General features: G+C 46.9%; 2 protein-coding genes across 5 annotated transcripts; one reads left to right on the forward strand and one right to left on the reverse strand.

The window, feature by feature from the left end:
• Positions 1-33: 33 nt before the first annotated feature.
• On the forward strand, positions 34-4713 carry LOC146286678 (solute carrier family 22 member 2-like). Its single transcript, XM_084699549.1, has 11 exons — positions 34-650; positions 734-837; positions 1021-1175; positions 1827-1995; positions 2177-2291; positions 2363-2463; positions 2770-2984; positions 3306-3414; positions 3664-3776; positions 3991-4090; positions 4180-4713. Exons 1-11 carry the CDS (start codon positions 192-194, stop codon positions 4265-4267), a joined length of 1728 nt encoding a protein of 575 aa, XP_084555675.1. The 5' UTR covers positions 34-191; the 3' UTR covers positions 4268-4713.
• A 24-nt stretch (positions 4714-4737) lies between these two features.
• On the reverse strand, positions 4738-15875 carry plg (plasminogen). Of its 4 annotated transcripts, none has more exons than XM_084699546.1 (20): positions 15742-15848; positions 15204-15339; positions 14840-14946; positions 13354-13468; positions 12874-13013; positions 12625-12745; positions 12325-12443; positions 11792-11954; positions 11549-11673; positions 11117-11276; positions 10680-10855; positions 10404-10490; positions 8677-8825; positions 8370-8463; positions 7938-8049; positions 7725-7799; positions 7190-7330; positions 6913-7019; positions 5594-5739; positions 4738-5250 (listed from the first exon to the last, which is right to left on the reverse strand). In XM_084699546.1, the coding sequence occupies exons 1-20, from the start codon at positions 15788-15790 to the stop codon at positions 5089-5091; spliced, it is 2484 nt and encodes an 827-aa protein (XP_084555672.1). In that variant the 5' UTR covers positions 15791-15848; the 3' UTR covers positions 4738-5088. The 4 variants fall into 4 exon arrangements, with proteins under 4 accessions (XP_084555672.1, XP_084555671.1, XP_084555674.1 ...); XM_084699545.1 differs by having other exon boundaries at positions 11543-11673; XM_084699548.1 differs by lacking the exon at positions 10404-10490 and having other exon boundaries at positions 15742-15875.
• Between the last annotated feature and the right edge of the window lie 1669 nt (positions 15876-17544).

The following is a 17544-nucleotide window of genomic DNA, read 5'->3' on the forward strand; positions in this document are numbered from 1 at the left end:
AGAGATTTGTTGCATAGTTCCAGTAGCATCAATGTCAGGCTGGATTAAACAGTAACCGGGGCCTCTGTTGATGTCTCGTAGCATGGTTAGTTGGTTTCAACACCATACTGTAGGTCCAAGGTCAGTTTCTGATTTGGACTTTAGATCAGATCACGGCTGTTAAAACCCCACACACAGACCCCTGCAGCTGCATGAGTAGCAGTTTCAGGACTCTACCTGGACCTCTCCTGCCCAGCGTAACAACTATGGCGACCTTCGATGATATCCTGGAAGAAGCCGGAACCTTTGGCCGTTGCCAGAAGCGTATCTTCTCGCTGATGTGTTTAGTGTCGCTTCCCTTCGCCGGCGTCTACGTGGGCATCGTGTTCCAGGGTTTCACCCCGGAGCACTGGTGCCGTGACCAGGGGGTGAGCGACCTCCGGAGGGGCTGTGGATGGAGCCTGGAGGACACGCGCAGGCTGACGGTGCCTCTGGTGAACTCCTCTGCTGGGGGGATGGTCCACAGCCAGTGTGAGAGGTACGACCTGGACTGGAACTCTACAGACCTCAGCTGTCTGGCCCCAGAGATAGACCTCAGGACAACTCCCATGACCACCTGCAGGGACGGCTGGGAATACGACTATGAGGGTCGAAGTTCATTTGTCACTGAGGTGAGTTCTAGTCCTGAGAGACTGGCTCAAAAGACAGAGAAGGAACAGATATATTGGAGAATGTTGATATGTCTTGTTTCCAGTTTGATCTGGTGTGTGGGGACGCTTGGGTGGTGGACATGTTCCAGGCCACACTCAACATCGGCTTTCTTTTTGGCTCCATTGCGATTGGTTACCTGGCCGACAGGTAAGGCTTTGCAGCTGGTTACTTGGACCAACTGTATTATTGACTAGCTAACTGACAGTAAACACCATAGAATAAAACTAATTTCAAGCTAACATAGCTAATGAGTTACTATTGATGATATCAACAAATGTTGTTGTTTTACGCCTCCATCTTCTTTCCATAACCATATTTTTGCACCTACAGGTTTGGCAGGAAGATGAGCTTCCTGATGTCTAATGTGTTGAACGCAGTAGCTGGCATTCTGGTGGCAGTGTCTCCTAACTACATTTCCATGCTGGTCTTCAGAGCCATCTTTGGTTTTGGAGCGAAGGGAGGCTGGATGTCCGGTTATGTCCTCAGTAAGAGGCTAAAACAAACACACATACTTACGCGGTCACATGAATTCACGTTTCATTCAGGGGTTTTGTCAGAAATATTAATCTATCAAGCTTTGTCTGTCGGTGAAAAAGTTAAGAAAGCTTTATTGCTTGCGGCCAGCCCACAAGGAGACAAAACATCACACGCCATGGTGCTACAAAGTTTGTCCACTAGCTTGTTGAGCTAGCTACCTATTTAAACAGAACCGCTCTTGACAGTCATTGAACAAAGGCATGCAAATGTCCCATGGCTCTTCTTTCATTGGCTCCCTTGCATAGACCTGGCACGCGTGTGTGCGTGTTTGAGTGTGTGTGTGTGAGTGCGTGCGTGTTTGAGTGTGTGTGTGAGTGCGTGCGTGCGTGTGCTCTCTGAGCTTGACCATATGATTAACTCTTTTATGACCTCTCCAGTAAGATGATGGTCAAGCCCAGGTCACCTTGTTCACATAAGCCTAGTGTTACCCAGAGTTCAGATTTGGGGGTAGGCCTCTCTTTGTACACAAAGCTAAACACAGTACCATATACAGAATAAAAAGATACATCTTCAATTTTTTCCATCAGGACATGTTATGATTCCAGATATCGAATTTTCTGAGTGGGATTAATTCCAAAGGGGTTCTATTGTTCTACTAGTGACAGAGATAGTGGGTGTGGAGTACAGGAGGACGGTGGGGGTGATCTACCAGATGTTCTTCAGCGTGGGCATCCTCATCCTCCCCCTCCTAGCCTACTACATAACGGACTGGCGCTGGCTACAGGTGGTCTTCACTGTGCCCTTCATCTTCTTCCTGGCATACTACTGGTGAGACACACTCAAAACCAAACACTACCGCACACCCATACACACAGAAAGAGAAGCAAACCCTACAACACACACACACACACACACAGAAGCAAACACTACTACTACACACATACACAGCAGCAAACACTACTACACACACACACACACACACACACTGACCTCAGTGTTGTCCCACCAGGTTTCTCCCAGAGTCTCCCAGATGGCTCCTCTCTCAGGGCAAGGCCAGGAAAGCTGTGGAGATCACCGAAGCCATAGCCAAGGAGAACAACAAGACGCTCTCCAAGAACATCGAGGTGAGCGACAGTCAGGAGCATATGACCTTGTACTATTTTAGAGTTACTGTTCTGTTTTTGTACGTTCCCAGACGATGAGAGATGACAACGCAGACCTCTCCACCGCCTCCTTCGTAGACTTGATCAAAACGCCCAACATGAGGAAACACACCTTCATCCTCATGTTTAACTGGTGAGAGCTCCACAGCAATTTTAGTTTGACCTATGTATGAAGGATTGGGATTGTATGTATATATAACGGAGGGGTTTGTATGTACGTATGTATGTGTGATGGAGGTGATGTAAACCACCAGCTTTCTTCATAGGAACCTAAGCATCTACTGCTGAACACAAGATCATGGTTGAGGCCTGAACATTTTTTTCAAGCCCTAATGTTTTGATGAAATGAAATCCCTTTAAAGACCCATTGAAAATGGGGTCTCCAGCCTGACTAGTGGCTCGTGTCTGGACCTCATACAGCTATCTGTCCACACCCCAGGTTCACCAGCGCTGTGGTCTACCAGGGGCTCATCATGCGTGTGGGGATCACTGGAGGAAATGTGTACATCGACTTCCTGATCTCAGGCCTGGTAGAGTTCCCCGCTGCCTTCCTCATCCTCTTTACCATCGAGCGCGTCGGGCGCCGTCTCCCCTTCGCCACCGCCAACATAGTGGCCGGAGCCTCCTGTATCATCACCGCCTTCATACCTGACAGTGAGAGAATGTAGCAAGGTTGCTTCAGGAAGCCATATGATGTCAGAGCCTTGTGGTTAAGGGTGTCTGTTACATTGGGTCAATGGAGTGTTTACAGTGTAGTCTTAAGCTTACAATTGTTATGTTTTTGAAAGGTGTTCACTTCTATGGAGTCGTTGCCTTGGATTTTAAAGGGTTGAATATACATACATGCACGCAACATATTGGAATCCAACGGTTGAAAGCTCAGGGCCCAACATAGTCTTGAACTGAACATGTCACAACTGTTGTTGCTGGCGATGTATCTGCAGTTATCGCCAGTGTTCTCCCTCTCCTTCTCAGGTATGTTCTGGTTCAAGACAGCCGTGGCCTGTATCGGCAGGCTAGGCATCACCATGGCTTTTGAGATGGTGGTGTTTGTCAACACCGAGCTTTACCCCACTTTTATCAGGTAAGGCCCGAGTCTGTTTTATAACGGAGGTGATTGGTGGTTCAGTGATCCACACGCCATGCTGTATGTAGGATATACCTAAAGAACAGGGTGACAAAAACCTTTGAACAAGTGTTTAGGGACAAATTTAGGGATCATGGCAAGGAAGTGTCCACCTGTTTTGCATCCCTTTTTATTAGCTTCATTGTATTGAGACAGCGAAATCAACTGCACTTAACGTTTGATGGGTCTTTGCCTTTTACTTGGCAGGAACCTGGGGGTGTCCGTGTGCTCGACTCTGTGTGACGTCGGAGGCATCGTGGCTCCCTTCCTGCTCTACAGGCTGGCTGTCATCTGGCTGGAGCTGCCCCTTATCATCTTTGGTGGGTCCAGCGTTGTATTACTGTGACAGAATCATGTAGCGGAACACATTTTGTTAAGACGCACAGACACACTCCAGGGTTAAGATTAGAGTTAGGGGTTGTTAGATATGACACATATTTTGAATGGAAGTCAATGGTCGGACCCCACTAGGATAGAAAAACAAAGTTGTGTGTGTGTGTGTATGTGTGTGTGTCTGTGCTGTGCCATTCCCAGGAGCCATAGCGTTTGTAGCAGGAGGGCTGGTCCTGCTGCTTCCTGAGACTAGGGGAGTTCCTCTTCCTGAAACCATCGATGACATTGAATTCCCCAACAGGTCAGTCTCCTCAACCATGTTTTAGAAGATCTATAGGAAGCAAATCTCAAACCAAATGTAGACAGGCATGGTTTTGGTGTTTGTTACAGAAAAAAAGAGAACTCATGGAACGTCCAACAGATGACCAATCTCTTGCCCTCTGATATGACAGCCAACAAAGAAACAATGACAGTATAAAGAGAAAGAGAGCTACTGAGTACTGAACAGGATGTGTATGTATGTATGTATGTATGTATGTATGTATGTATGTATGTATGTATGTATGTATGTATGTATGTATGTATGTATGTATGTATGTATGTATGTATGTATGTATGTATGTTTGTTTGTTTGTTTGTTTGTTTGTATGTACGTGTAATCAGTATTTATTTATGACATCGCTGTCATCAATCTTAATAGCTAATGAGGAAATATTGGTTAAAACTTAAAAAAGTATTAAAATAAAACCACTATGGTATCTTCCTAGTGGCACTTTTTTAAACTTCCTAGCACTACATTGTTTTGTTTTCATTTTCTGTTTGTGTTTTCCATGCTTGTGAAACAGCACTGTATTGTGAAAAATGGTCAACTCCAGTTTCCATTGTTTTTCCCTGGTGAAATAAACAACTTGTACAACTGAAAAATGTGTGAGTATTGAACATGGGGCGTTTGAATTGTTTATACAGCTTTATTACTCCAGAACCTCCTCCATTCCTCCATCAAACAAGTCAGGAAGTTCATTCAACTTCCTGTACTATCACCATGAGGCACGCCCCAGAGACTGGGGCTTCTTAATACTTAATACTAACGAGGCAGGTTAATTAAGAACATATTTTTCTTCAATGATTCCATCCCTTAATTGTAAGGCGGCGACACAAAATCACCAACTGATCTTCAGATCTTCTCAGGTCTTTATAACAGAATTAGACCAGTGGGACTGTACAACATAGAGGGGCTAGCACATGACCTCATCAGCTGCTGCAGAGACTGGTAAACACAGTGTTGGGCAACGAGCTACGCTAGTTGGCTTTTATGGTGCTGTCTATCCAGTCAACAAACTTGGCGACCCGAGCGTAGACACCTGGCTTCATGGCGTTGGCACAGCCCAACCCCCAGGAGGTGACGCCCTGCAGGACAAAGGCATTCTGGGCATGGCACACCAGGGGGCCACCACTGTCACCCTGGAGATGGGACGATGGGTTAAGGTTATTTTCACAATCTTCATCAAAGTTTTCACCACCGTTGTCATCATTATCATCAGTAGCATTTTCATCATCGCTTTTACTTTGCAATTCAGGACCTTAAGGTTTTTATTCCACCATTATTTTTCATTATTTTAATCAGTGTTAACTTTGTTGTGACCTTGATTGTTAAGTATTACACTCCTAGTTTTCACCATCATTACTCTTGTCATCATTACCACCATCACCATCATCGTAATCATCATTACCATTATCACCAGCATCTAAATCACCATCATCACAATCATCCCCACCATCAGCACCACCATCCTCATCATCAAACCTGGCAGCTGTCTGTTCCTCCCTCGATGTTCCCTGCACACATCTCGTGGTCCTTCACCCGGCCGGCCAGGTAGGACGGCCGGTTACACACCTTGTTCTCGATGACAGGGAAGCCTGTCTCCTTCAGGACGCCCTCTCCTCCCGTACCTGCAGCACAAGGAGCCAGGGTCACTGTTAGGATCATTTCTCAAGTAATGCACAGAGTCGTCGGACACCTCCTGTCACACTGTCACACCTCCTGTCACACTGTCACACTGTCACACCTCCTGTCACACCTCCTGTCACACCTCCTGACACACTGTCACACCTCCTGTCACACCTCCTGACACACTGTCACACCTCCTGTCACACCTCCTCTCACACTGTCACACTGTCACACCTCCTGTCACACTGTCACACCTCCTGTCACACTGTCACACCTCCTGTCACACCTCCTGTCACACTGTCAAACTGTCACACCTCCTGTCACACCTCCTGTCACACTGTCAAACTGTCACACCTCCTGTCACACTGTCACACCTCCTGTCAAACTGTCACACCTCCTGTCACACCTCCTGTCACACCTCCTGTCACACCTCCTGACACACTATCACACCTCCTGTCACACTGTCACACCTCCTGTCACACTGTCACACCTTCTGTCACACTATCACACCTCCTGTCAAACTGTCACACCTTCTGTCACACTGTCACACCTCCTCTCACACTGTCAAACTGTCACACCTCCTGTCACACTGTCACACCTCCTGTCACACTGTCAAACTGTCACACCTCCTGTCACACCTCCTGTCACACCTCCTGTCACACCTCCTCTCACACTGTCACACCTCCTGTCACACCTCCTGTCACACCTCCTCTCACACTGTCACACCTACTGTCACACCTTCTGTCACACTATCACACCTCCTGTCAAACTGTCACACCTTCTGTCACACTGTCACACCTCCTCTCACACTGTCAAACTGTCACACCTCCTGTCACACTGTCAAACTGTCACACCTCCTGTCACACTGTCACACCTCCTGTCACACTGTCACACTGTCACACCTTCTGTCACACTGTCACACCTCCTGTCACACCTCGTGTCACACTGTCACACCTCCTGTCACACCTCCTGTCACACCTCCTGTCACACTGTCAGTTTCTCTGTAGTTAAAACACTATACATCACTAGTTCACATGCAGTCTCTCTGGTTTATATCTTTTATCTCCCCTTGTGTGATGAACAAGGAGGAAGTGGGGAAACGTTCAGTGTATTGGGCTCTTCTTAGGAGCCTGAACACACACACACCTACTGAAGACCCGAGTGTTGAGTTATACCTTGCGTCTCCCCCCAGCCTGTTACGTAGCACTCTGTCCCACTTGGAACCACATAGTCCTTCTGAGGTAAACAGGCAGGTTGCACTTTGTCATTCAGGAGAGCGGGACTGGAAACACACACACACACACACACACACACAAATAAACATGTAAAAACACATTCTCCCATCGACTATGGAGCTGAACGTTGACACATCAAGTGGTCATTTATACCAAACAGCAAATGGGTGAGGCTTGTCTCCTGCATGCTGGCATGCAGGCTGGTAGATGGACCCACCTGTCTAGTTTGAGCAGGGCGATGTCGGCACCACCGGGCTCCACAATCAGCTTCTCCAGGTTCTTCTCCTGCTTGGAGGCCTCGTAGCCCCGCTCCTTGTAGGTCCCCAGGTAAACCTTGTAGGCTGACGGCCTCTTGGACCTTACACACACACACACACACACACACACACACACACACACACACACACACACACACACACATGAACATACAAATGACAGTATATACTTATTATCCGTATACATACAGTACCAGTCAAAAGTTTGGACAACTGTATGTAGGTATGGTGTATTGTAATTCAACTTTAGTATATTGAAGCATTGTGTATTTATGCAGACAGATTGTGTTTGTAATACTATAACCTAACAAATTTGCATAACAAGCAGAGAAAGTCTAATGGCAGTCAACTGTAGCTTTAGCTACAGTAGCTTCCTAGCATGACATGCCTGTAGCTGTATAGAGTAACGTCCTGTAGATAGATAATGTCAAAAGCTGAATGCCTGTAGCTGGACCACACCCTGCCAGTGACACTGACCTCTCCAGACAGTGAGCAGCTGTCAGAACCCACTGAGGGGCGATGAGGGTCCCTCCACAGAAGTGAATCCCAGTGCTGCAGGAGGGCAAGGAGACAGAGGGGAACAAGGTGAACCGGTCGCTCCCACGCGTCCTTCATTCATTCACGCATTTCTTCAAGCGTTCATTCACGGGATGACTCCATTGTTTTCTGTTTAAAGACTTCAAGCCCTACTTGGTTCGCAGGCTGATCTGCCACGGCCATGAGTGAGGTTTGGACACGCAGCCTCCAACGATGCGACCGAAACACCTCTTAGGTTTGATGGCAGGCTGGCCGCACTTCTGACCTGACCGGGACAAAGAGGAGGAGCCTTTGGCACTTATTGTTGTTCACCATGTGTGCTTCTTGTTTTGGCTACCCACAATGCTTTGGGGCTATCTTGTTGTTATTATCAGTGACCTATGCACTTTGTAAAGCTCTCTCTTGGAAGGCGCTTTGGATAAAAGTGTCTGCTAAATGAACAAATGTAGATGTAATGTAAATGTAAACAAGAATGTACTGGGTTATGGGGAGGTCAATATTATTGATATCACACATCCTATGCTACATATGTGTGTACTATGTGTAGCGTGTTCAGAGTGATGTGTAGTGTCTTAATGTGCGTACCACAGTCAGGGATGATACAGTAGTCCCATTTCTTGCTGCGGTCAGTGGTGTAGCACCAGGGCCCATTGGAATCACCATCTGGGTTTCGGCAGCTCTGAGAAACAGCAGGAAGAAAGTCCGGAACCAAAATTCAAAGACCTTCCCCAAACACAGACCTAACTCAAGCTTGTAATATTTTTTTTTGCCTGGACCCCGGGAAGAATAGTTTACACCATGGTGTAGACTAATGGGGATCCTTAATAAATAAACAATAAACAAATCAGTGTAGTGTCCCAGTGGCCTGGGTTGTGGGGGTCCAGGGACCTACGTTGGAGCCGAGGCCCTTGGTGGGGTGCGTCACAGGGGTGAAGGAGGCATGCTGGTGGGGGCTCTGGGAGGACCAGGCCTGGCAGGTCACCCCCAGCTGGGTCATGGAGATGGAGCCCCGATAAGTCGTTCCGTCACCCACCTTGCAGTCTGGAGGAGGCAACAGGGGCAGGGCGAGACGAGGCAGCCAAGCAGGAGACGAGAGAGGCAGGGGGAGGCAGTAGAGGGATGAAGGGAAGGGGGAGAGAGAGGAGAGACAGGGAGGCAGGGAGGAAACGAGAGAGGCAGGGGGAGGCAGGGAGAGGGATGAAGGGAAGGGGGAGAGAGAGGAGAGACAGGGAGGCAGGGAGGAAACGAGAGAGGCAGGGGAAGGCAGGGAGAGGCAAGCGAGGAGACAGGGGAAAGACATGAGAGCAGGGGCGGATCTACCGGGGTGCATGGGGTGGCAACTGCCACCCTAAAAATAGCCTTGCCACCCCAGCTGCCACCCCAGTTGGCAGCTTTGAAAACAAAGAAAGGTTGTGGCTCATCTGACATTTGCGAGAGCGAATTTCTAATATCCCACTGCAAGTGAATGCAGCACTACATGACTCAAACCCCCCTACCCACTGGTACATTTGCGAGAGTGAATTTCTATACAAGCCCCCCAAAAATCTGCTGATTTGTTTACATGTTCTGCATGTTACATGTTATTCAGACTAAAAAACTGTGGAATTACAATAGCCTTCCTGTTCTTTTGTCGGAGCGACCGAAGATGTTCCACAACAGTTTAACGCGGAATAGGCTATGGTCGATTGAATGTTGACAGACTTTGCAGAAAAGTATTGATCCATCCACATAAAGATCGCCTGAACACTCACTGTCCCTGTCCATTCCTGTAATTTTGGTTAATAAGTGTTTCCGTGTCAATTCTTCAGTGCTGAATCTTAGCATTTTTGACTAACGTTTTAATTTGGCTATAGTCTAATGTAAACGTTAGCTACTGTTTCAGTTTTAGGGTTGACAGACTTCCTTTTATTGCTATCACAGACCTAGGCTACTACCTACACTCGTGGAAATGGTCTCTGTTTACAGGTTAAACAATTTGAAAAGAATACAGACATAATGAGTTGACAAGCTTATTAAAATTTTGCCTCAGACCAATGCATTCTATTTGATGAATTTTGGGCCTGCTAATATCCCACTGCAAGTGAATCCAGCACTAGACGACTCCAACCACCCTCCCCACTGCGCCGACTGAGACCGAGGTGAAATCAGTTTTATATTCGAGATTCAACAGACATTCATATTTGTACCTCTGTTCAGGCTCCGTGTCATATTTAGAGACCGGGGTAAAAGAGTAGACAGCTGAATGCCGAAAAAATCAGCATTTGAATTGAATTTGAATAGCAGCCATTTGAAGACACACAATTTTCAGTGTTTCTTCAACATTTTTGTCAAAATGGACCATACAAACTTCAAACTTGTGGCACATTATTCTACTACTAGCCGGCCAAGTTGTCCAAACATTGGTTTGATGATATAGTTTATTATGGATTAGCCAATAAATCAATGAAAACACTTTTGAAATTTGTGTTCAGTGTTTCCTCAATATCTTTGATTTATTAAGGCTTTAATAATGTGCCATAATAATTTAGCCTTATGTTCAAATGTCTTAATTTGGGGGCATTCCAAATCAAAATAAATTCCAAATAAACATTGATTAATATGACTAAACGATTAAATCACCATATATACTTCTGTCACGGGGGTGCCACCCCTCAAAATCTCCTGCCACCCTCTTGCCACCCCATGAATATTTTTTTAGATCCGCCCCTGCATGAGAGGCAGAGGAGAATTCAGGAACAAAGAGGAGTTAGCGACAGGGATTTAGTGAGTAACCTTGAATGACAGCTTATCTGATCGATCAGCTGGGTTACTGACAAGCTAGTAACCTAGTGACCCACAAACCAGGTAACTGACTGAACAAATGGATTGCCTAGCTGCCGGACTGAAACCAGGCACCTGTTTCGGGGACCTCCTCCATCGAAGGGGAGTTGGGGGTTTCAGCCGTGGGAGTGACAGGCTTGGCAGAGCAGCGTTCCACGCCGCAGTACTCCCAGCGGACAGAGGGGTCAGTAGTGTAGCACCAGGGGGCTCGGTCTCCGTCTGGGTTACGACACAGGTTCCTCCTCAAGTCGCTAGGCAGCAGTGACAGAGAGACAACAGGTGTCTTTACCTTCCGTACGGTGACTGACTGCTTGTTAGGTTTGGAACACACACACACAGGTACACCTCAGAGGAACAGCCTTGAGCTGAACCAGAGACACCACCTTGACCCCACACTGATTCATGTCATAGGGCTACCAGACAACATACTATCCACGTGTAAGGTGCGAGTGTTTCTGTGTGTGTGTTGGTGTTTTGCGTGCGTGTTGTTTTTGAGAGTGTGTGTTCCTCACGCATCTGGGAAGTCCCTGGGGGTCTTCTTGTGGTTGTGAGGCACCATGGAGCTCCAGGCCTGGCATTTCTTCCCGCTCACAGTCTCTGACATCATACCCCGGTAGGTGCTGCCGTTGCCCTCGTAGCATTCATCTGTCTCTGGGGGAATCGCCGGATCATCTATGCTCATAGAAAAACATCATGAAGATAAAGAGGATGTGACATATGAGACGTCCAGGATGATGACACATATTCTCACGAAGCTAATCAGAGAGTCCAAATGATACCAATTTATTTCAAATGTCTAGCAGAGTTAGAGCCACAGAATCACATTTTTCTGATGACTCATTATTATGTGGCAGAGAAGCAGGACAGGACGTGAAAGTTGTACCATACATTAGAGGCACCAAACAGACAGGCCAACACACTCACATACACACACTTACACACACCTGGTGCGGGCGCATCTCCACAGGAAGGGACCTTGCAGTATTCCCAGCGTGTGTCTGCGTCAGTGGTGTAGCACCACGGCATGCGCTCGTTGTCAGGGTTACGGCAATAGTTCTGGTCTAGGTCTCTGACACACACACACACACACATACAACAGTGTCATTAGCGATCCAATATTTTCCTTCGGTGTGTGCATGTGGGTACGTGTGTGTGTGTGTGCGTGTGTGTAAGTGCACGTGTCTTACTTGCAGGGGTAGTTGTCGGGTGTGCGGTTGTGTTTGTGCGGCACCTGGGCCGACCATGCCTGGCAGATTTTGCCGGAGGTCGTCACGGAAACCGTGCCTCTGTAGGCGCTACCATCTCCGGTGGAACAGGTGAGCTCCCCGGCAATGGTGGGGGGTTCAGCAGCTGGAGGGGGAGGGCATGGTAGGAGCACGGGGGGGGGGGGGGTTACTAAGGAGAGTCATCTGGCGAGGATAGTCTACCGACTAGGCAGAAGAGAGATGAAAGAGAATGGAGGGGGGAGGGGGAGCAGGGTGGAGGTCAAAAAACAAACACAAAACGGAGGCAGGTAAAGGAGAGAGAGCAGGAGGGTGAGGCAGGAGAAGGTGGGAGAGAGGGCGGAGCTCCGGAGGAGGAGAGAGCAGACGAGATGGAAGACGAGCAAGTCAGAGAGGTAGAGGAGAGGAGAAGAGGGCAAGCGAGGCAGAAGAGAGGAGGAGAGGCGGGGAGGAAGAGGAGGCGGCGGGGAAGGCGGTGGGAGGTCCTCGTCTCTCACCACAGCGAGAGATGGAGCAGAAGTCCCAGCGCTTGGCGGGGTTTGTGGTGAAGCACCAGGGCCGGGGGTCTCCATCTGGATTCCTGCAGAAGTTCTCCTCCAGGTACTTATCTGGGAGACTGACAGAGAGAGAGAAAGAGAGAGAGAGAGAGAGAGACAGTGAGAGACAGTGAGAGAGACACAGAGAGAGACAGAGAGAGAAAGGGAGATAACATTCTTGTCATTTAGCAATGGAGATGCATGTGTGTGGTGTGTACTATTTTTTGTGTGCGTATATTTCTGTGTGGGTGTGTGTCCTACGCGCTGGGGATGTATCCGTGGTTATGAGGTGTCTGAGAGCTCCAGTGCTGGCAGGTGTATCCTTTTTCTGTGGTGGAAATCTTCCCCCGGTAGTCCTCTCCACTGCAGAACATACACTCCTCTGACAAACACACACACCAGAAAAACGTGACCCACTTCTGTCAGTATCCGCGCCCTTTGCGTTTGACAGTAACTTTTTTAGAGTGAGTGTGTGTGTAGTGTGTGTTGCTGGTGGGTGTCAGGTGTTACCGGTGCAGTCCTGGACGTTGCAGGTCTCCCAGCGTGTGATGGGGTCCGTGGTGTAGCACCAGGGGCCGGCGGCGTCTCCGTCCGGGTTCCTGCAGAAGTTGGACTCCAGGTCGGCCCGCGGATGGCTCTGCGGCGTGATGCTGAAGGAGGCGAAGAAGGAGCGAGAGAAGGGAGGCCGGGAGGAGAGATGGAAAGAGAGAGAGAGAGAGGGAGACAGAGAGAGAGAGAGAGAGAGACAGAGAGAGAGAGAGAGAGAGAGAGAGAGAGAGAGAGAGAGAGAGAGAGAGAGAGAAAGAGAGAGAAAGAGAGAGAGCGCGGAGGAGAGAGTGGAGGAGTTGGAGTAGAAGTGGAACAGGGTGGGTAACAGAGAGACGAGCCATGGTTAGAAGACAGGACGAATATGAAGCTGGGTCCAGATTACAGTGTTCTGACAAACTGTAAGAGACGCGAGTTGGTGTGTCTGATACGAGGAAGACCTACTTGGGTTTGTGAGGGAATCTGGATGCCCATCTCTGACAGGTCTTCCCAGATTTGGTCTTGGTCTTGGTCCCCCTGTAGTCAGTACCAATTCCGTTCACACACTCCAGGAGATAGCCTGTAAAGGAAGAAGATCCAAATATGGTATTTTTCATTTCATATAACAAAACCGTATATTTAGAAAAATGTCTGTCAATGTAAAGCTACTAGTCAATCGATATGTCAAACCACCAATAATCGTGTGTAAAATTTGTAAACGTGTAACTTTGTTTTTTAGATAGGTTGATACTCATGCACAGCTAAACTCCTCAATGCTTGTCTCCATTGTGAGTTCATCTCTGCATAAGTGTTATATTCGATTACCCCGTCTTTTTTGCCCCTTGTTGTTAAAACGTTTCATAGAAATGTACTGTAGGATGTATGAGTGCCTTTTCAAGGTACTCTGATGCAGAACAGGGAGGGGTGTTGCCAAACGTCCTCTCCACTGAGATGTGGTTTGGAGCTGGTAATGCCCATTAGGTAACCTATCCGGGTGACTGCATACCGAGAAGTTTGAGGGGGTTGGAGAACTATAGAAGAGCGTTAGCCATTTAAACACTCAGCAATGACCTCAAGAATCATAGAGCAGAGAGTTTTAAACCTGGACCTTGCTATTCGTGCTGTTCACGTACTGCAAAGGATTTCCTGCACAGGGAGTACATCCGAATGGGATATTGTCAGGTATCATGAGAGCAAATAAGTGCGAATAAGATCAAGGAATGTGGGGGGAAAAAAGGATGTATCATCGAACCGCTTCCAATCCCAAACTACTCGGACACTGGGAGTCAAAAGATCCTACAAGTCTGGTGTTTGCATCCACATCGGAGGCACAGCATCATTAGACATTCCCCGATTAAGGGACTTGGTAAAGATCCTTCTACAGTAATCGATCGATCCTCTGGATCAGGATCCTCCTACAGTCGGGGATCCTGTTGTCCTCTAAAACGCCCCCCTCTGATAAGACAAGGTGATTCATTGAACCCATTGATCGTCCAAAGGGGGACGCGCACACTGTGTTTGGACATCGTCCTCCTCTGTTTACACACTCTGGCACCACTCGGGCTAAACATTAACCCGGGACTTAAAAACACAAATAAATCCTCGTAAACTTAGTCCTAGTCAATTGAGTCCTAGTCATTTGTGGTAGGACGCAGATTACGGTAGAACCGGTTTGAATTGTCTTAGTCAAACCGAGTTTCCAAATTGACTTTGGAATGTACGACCTTGCAACATCACTTACAGGAAGATCCTTAGACAACTCCTGAACTAGGCAGACACAGGAGACCTGTTGTGTTTACACACACTGAAAGAATATTCCAGAATTGCACCATTGCCAGCCAGACTGAGAGGGTTTCTACTTATATCTTGAAAACAGGATGATGTCTTAGGGTTTGATTTGCAGACAGTGTCCAGATTTGAGGATTTTCGTTTGGACTCTTGACGGACTCACGTTTGTTTTCCCACAGTGACGTGCTGGCTCTCCTGACAGATTCTTCTGACTTGCTATTGGCTGGTATTGTCCAGCACTCTTGGTCTTTCTCAACGTACATAAAAGACCTGCAGACACATGCACACAGCGTACAAAAACACATGACCACTCACTGATTACACGGGATCTTTCCCATGTCATATCCCAAACATTCACCGCAAAAACGGTACGTCTTTTTTTTGTTGCCTCTGTAATGCCTGAATTTCCCCATTGTGGGACGAATAAAGGTATATCTCATCTTATCTGAGTGTAACAAACCTGTTTTGAGATTTTAAACGTTTTCTGACTCCAGTTTCCTGCATGAATGGCTTATCCAGTGACTTACCTGCAGACGAACTCTGACTCCTGATCACATTTGACAGCACACCCCTCCGCTGTGCCGATGTTGTACTCTCTCTTCACCAGGGACAGGATCCAGGCCCCCTCTGTCTTGACATAGTGGTCTATTGCAGATGCACTGGCTGCAGTCACATCCACAAACACAGGGCTGGTTTCAGAGCCGGATCTGGCCCACCTATCTCCTCCCTGGCCTGGCTGCCAACATTTCATGTTTCCCACCCAATTGATGTTGTCCGAGTCAGAAAGGACTGTCCTAATCACTGTGCTCTATCCATTTATGCATCCTAAATATTTTTGGGCCCATACGATCAATTGACATACTTGACCCCCAGCAGATCCTCTACACAACTAATAGCATTTTCTTTAAATCAACATGATTAAACGTTAGATTGGAGGAATTGACTCTGATGGGTGCTACACAACACATTGTCCAATCGGCTCATATTAACACTGAATCAGGAACATAGCAAAGTTATCTGGATGAGCAGTCACCAGTCTCCAGAATCACGCCAAGTGTATCTTACCTGAGGAGAGGAGGGCGCCCAGCAGGAGAGCTGTTCTGGACAGTTCCATGATGAGCACTGATGAGCAGTTAACAGGCTCACTCACAGCCAGGGATTTGGCCACTTTTAGTCGAGTCAGTAAGACAAATACGATGGATTCCACTCATCGGTCAATCATTGTCCATGAAGATGAGCACAGGTCAAAAACCATGTTTGTCAACTCGTGGGCAGGGCGGTCTCTTCTGTGAGAGAAATGGCCGGGTGGTAGCTAACCTGAAGCATCTCTAACTTACTTTTGAAATGGTTTTGTGTTTTCTGTAGTCAGTGCTGTTGGTAGTATGCAGAGGCGTTCTTAGACATAACACTCTACTGGGGCACAGGCCCAGCTTGCTGCGCACAACGCACTACTAGGCTATAGGAACTCCCCTTGCTTAACCCACTATACAACAGGGACGCAAGTTTGATATCATATTTTGGCAGAGACATCAACAGTTAACAGTTAACATTTTTTTCGCATTCATTTGAGCGCAAAAACTGTTTTATTGAGCTTCATGTGATATTGTTTTTATGTTTTAGTCCAAATAAGATGATCGGTAGGCCTATCATTTAGAAACTATCTTTAGTTTTGTAATGTTTCTTAGCCTACCTCAACTCTGACTTGTATGCTGAGTCAGACACCTGGGGGGTATCCCAGAAAGCAGGTCATGTGACAACCCGTAAGTTAACTGACACCCAGCGTTGTAGCAACATTGCCAGTAGGTTGCTGCAACATTGTGAATCAGTGGGTGGGTTAACTTACCTGGTTATGTTGCCTAACCTGCTTTCTGGAATACCCCCCCTGGATGTGTTCGTGCTGCAGTGGCTATTTGAAAAACTCTGAAGAGCGTCCTGACATGGAATTCTGAATGCATATAGGTTTGGGTTTTCGGTTAAACACTTTTACAAGCGTTGATTGGGATACTGCGTTAATTATATTGCGTATAATTATGGGATTATCAATCTAAATGAATGCACTGACTAATAAAGTAAATTGTTAAAACTCAAACTTAAGATTTTACTGGGACACAGCAGATTTATACTGGGGCACGTGCCCCAGTAAAAAGGGTCTAACGACGCCCCTCGTAGTATGGTAATAACAGCAGAAGAGCGTCACCGTACAATGGATTGTTTTTTAATAAAATCTTCTACAGCTTCATCAAAATGTTTGCAGTAGCGGTTCTGTCTTCTGTAAAGACTGATATTATAAGTTATTAAAGACACGGTAGGAATCAATTTGACATGTGCCTTTTGTAAATAAATAATGAGCAGTTGAGTAATAAGTTTGAGCAGAACTAAAAGCTACAGCTTAAATAAACAGTAGTGTTTCTTTTTGATTCTGACAGCAAACTTTTGCAAGGCAATGTCCTACACTTACAAATAAAACACAACTCCAAAAAGTGATGACCTTTCGACACCTATGCACTCTGTTGCATTGCTTAGAGACTGTTTTCATTAAGGTGCGGACAGGACTTTCCTTTTAGACATTTAATCGATGTACCTTAAAAAAACCTACTGTACGTTACAGTAAGGAAATTCAAAATGGTTGCAGACATATCCATTCCACAGTAGGCTGAGTCGAGGTTGAACCTAGGCCTCAGAGATTATGACCATGACAGTTGCTCCTTGGTGCAGTGGTACAGTGGATCTTTTGTGTATGTGTAACCATAGACATTATATATTTTTTAAATTATGTCTATGGTTACACATACACGCATGTCTGTGTGTGTAGCGTCTTCTTCTTAAACCACTGGGTGTGTATGGAAGGCCATAGGTGATAGACATCAT

This window comes from Hypomesus nipponensis, chromosome 6 (genome assembly GCF_054491055.1).
Source record: "Hypomesus nipponensis isolate SF chromosome 6, ASM5449105v1, whole genome shotgun sequence".
In the NCBI taxonomy this organism is placed as follows: domain Eukaryota; kingdom Metazoa; phylum Chordata; class Actinopteri; order Osmeriformes; family Osmeridae; genus Hypomesus; species Hypomesus nipponensis.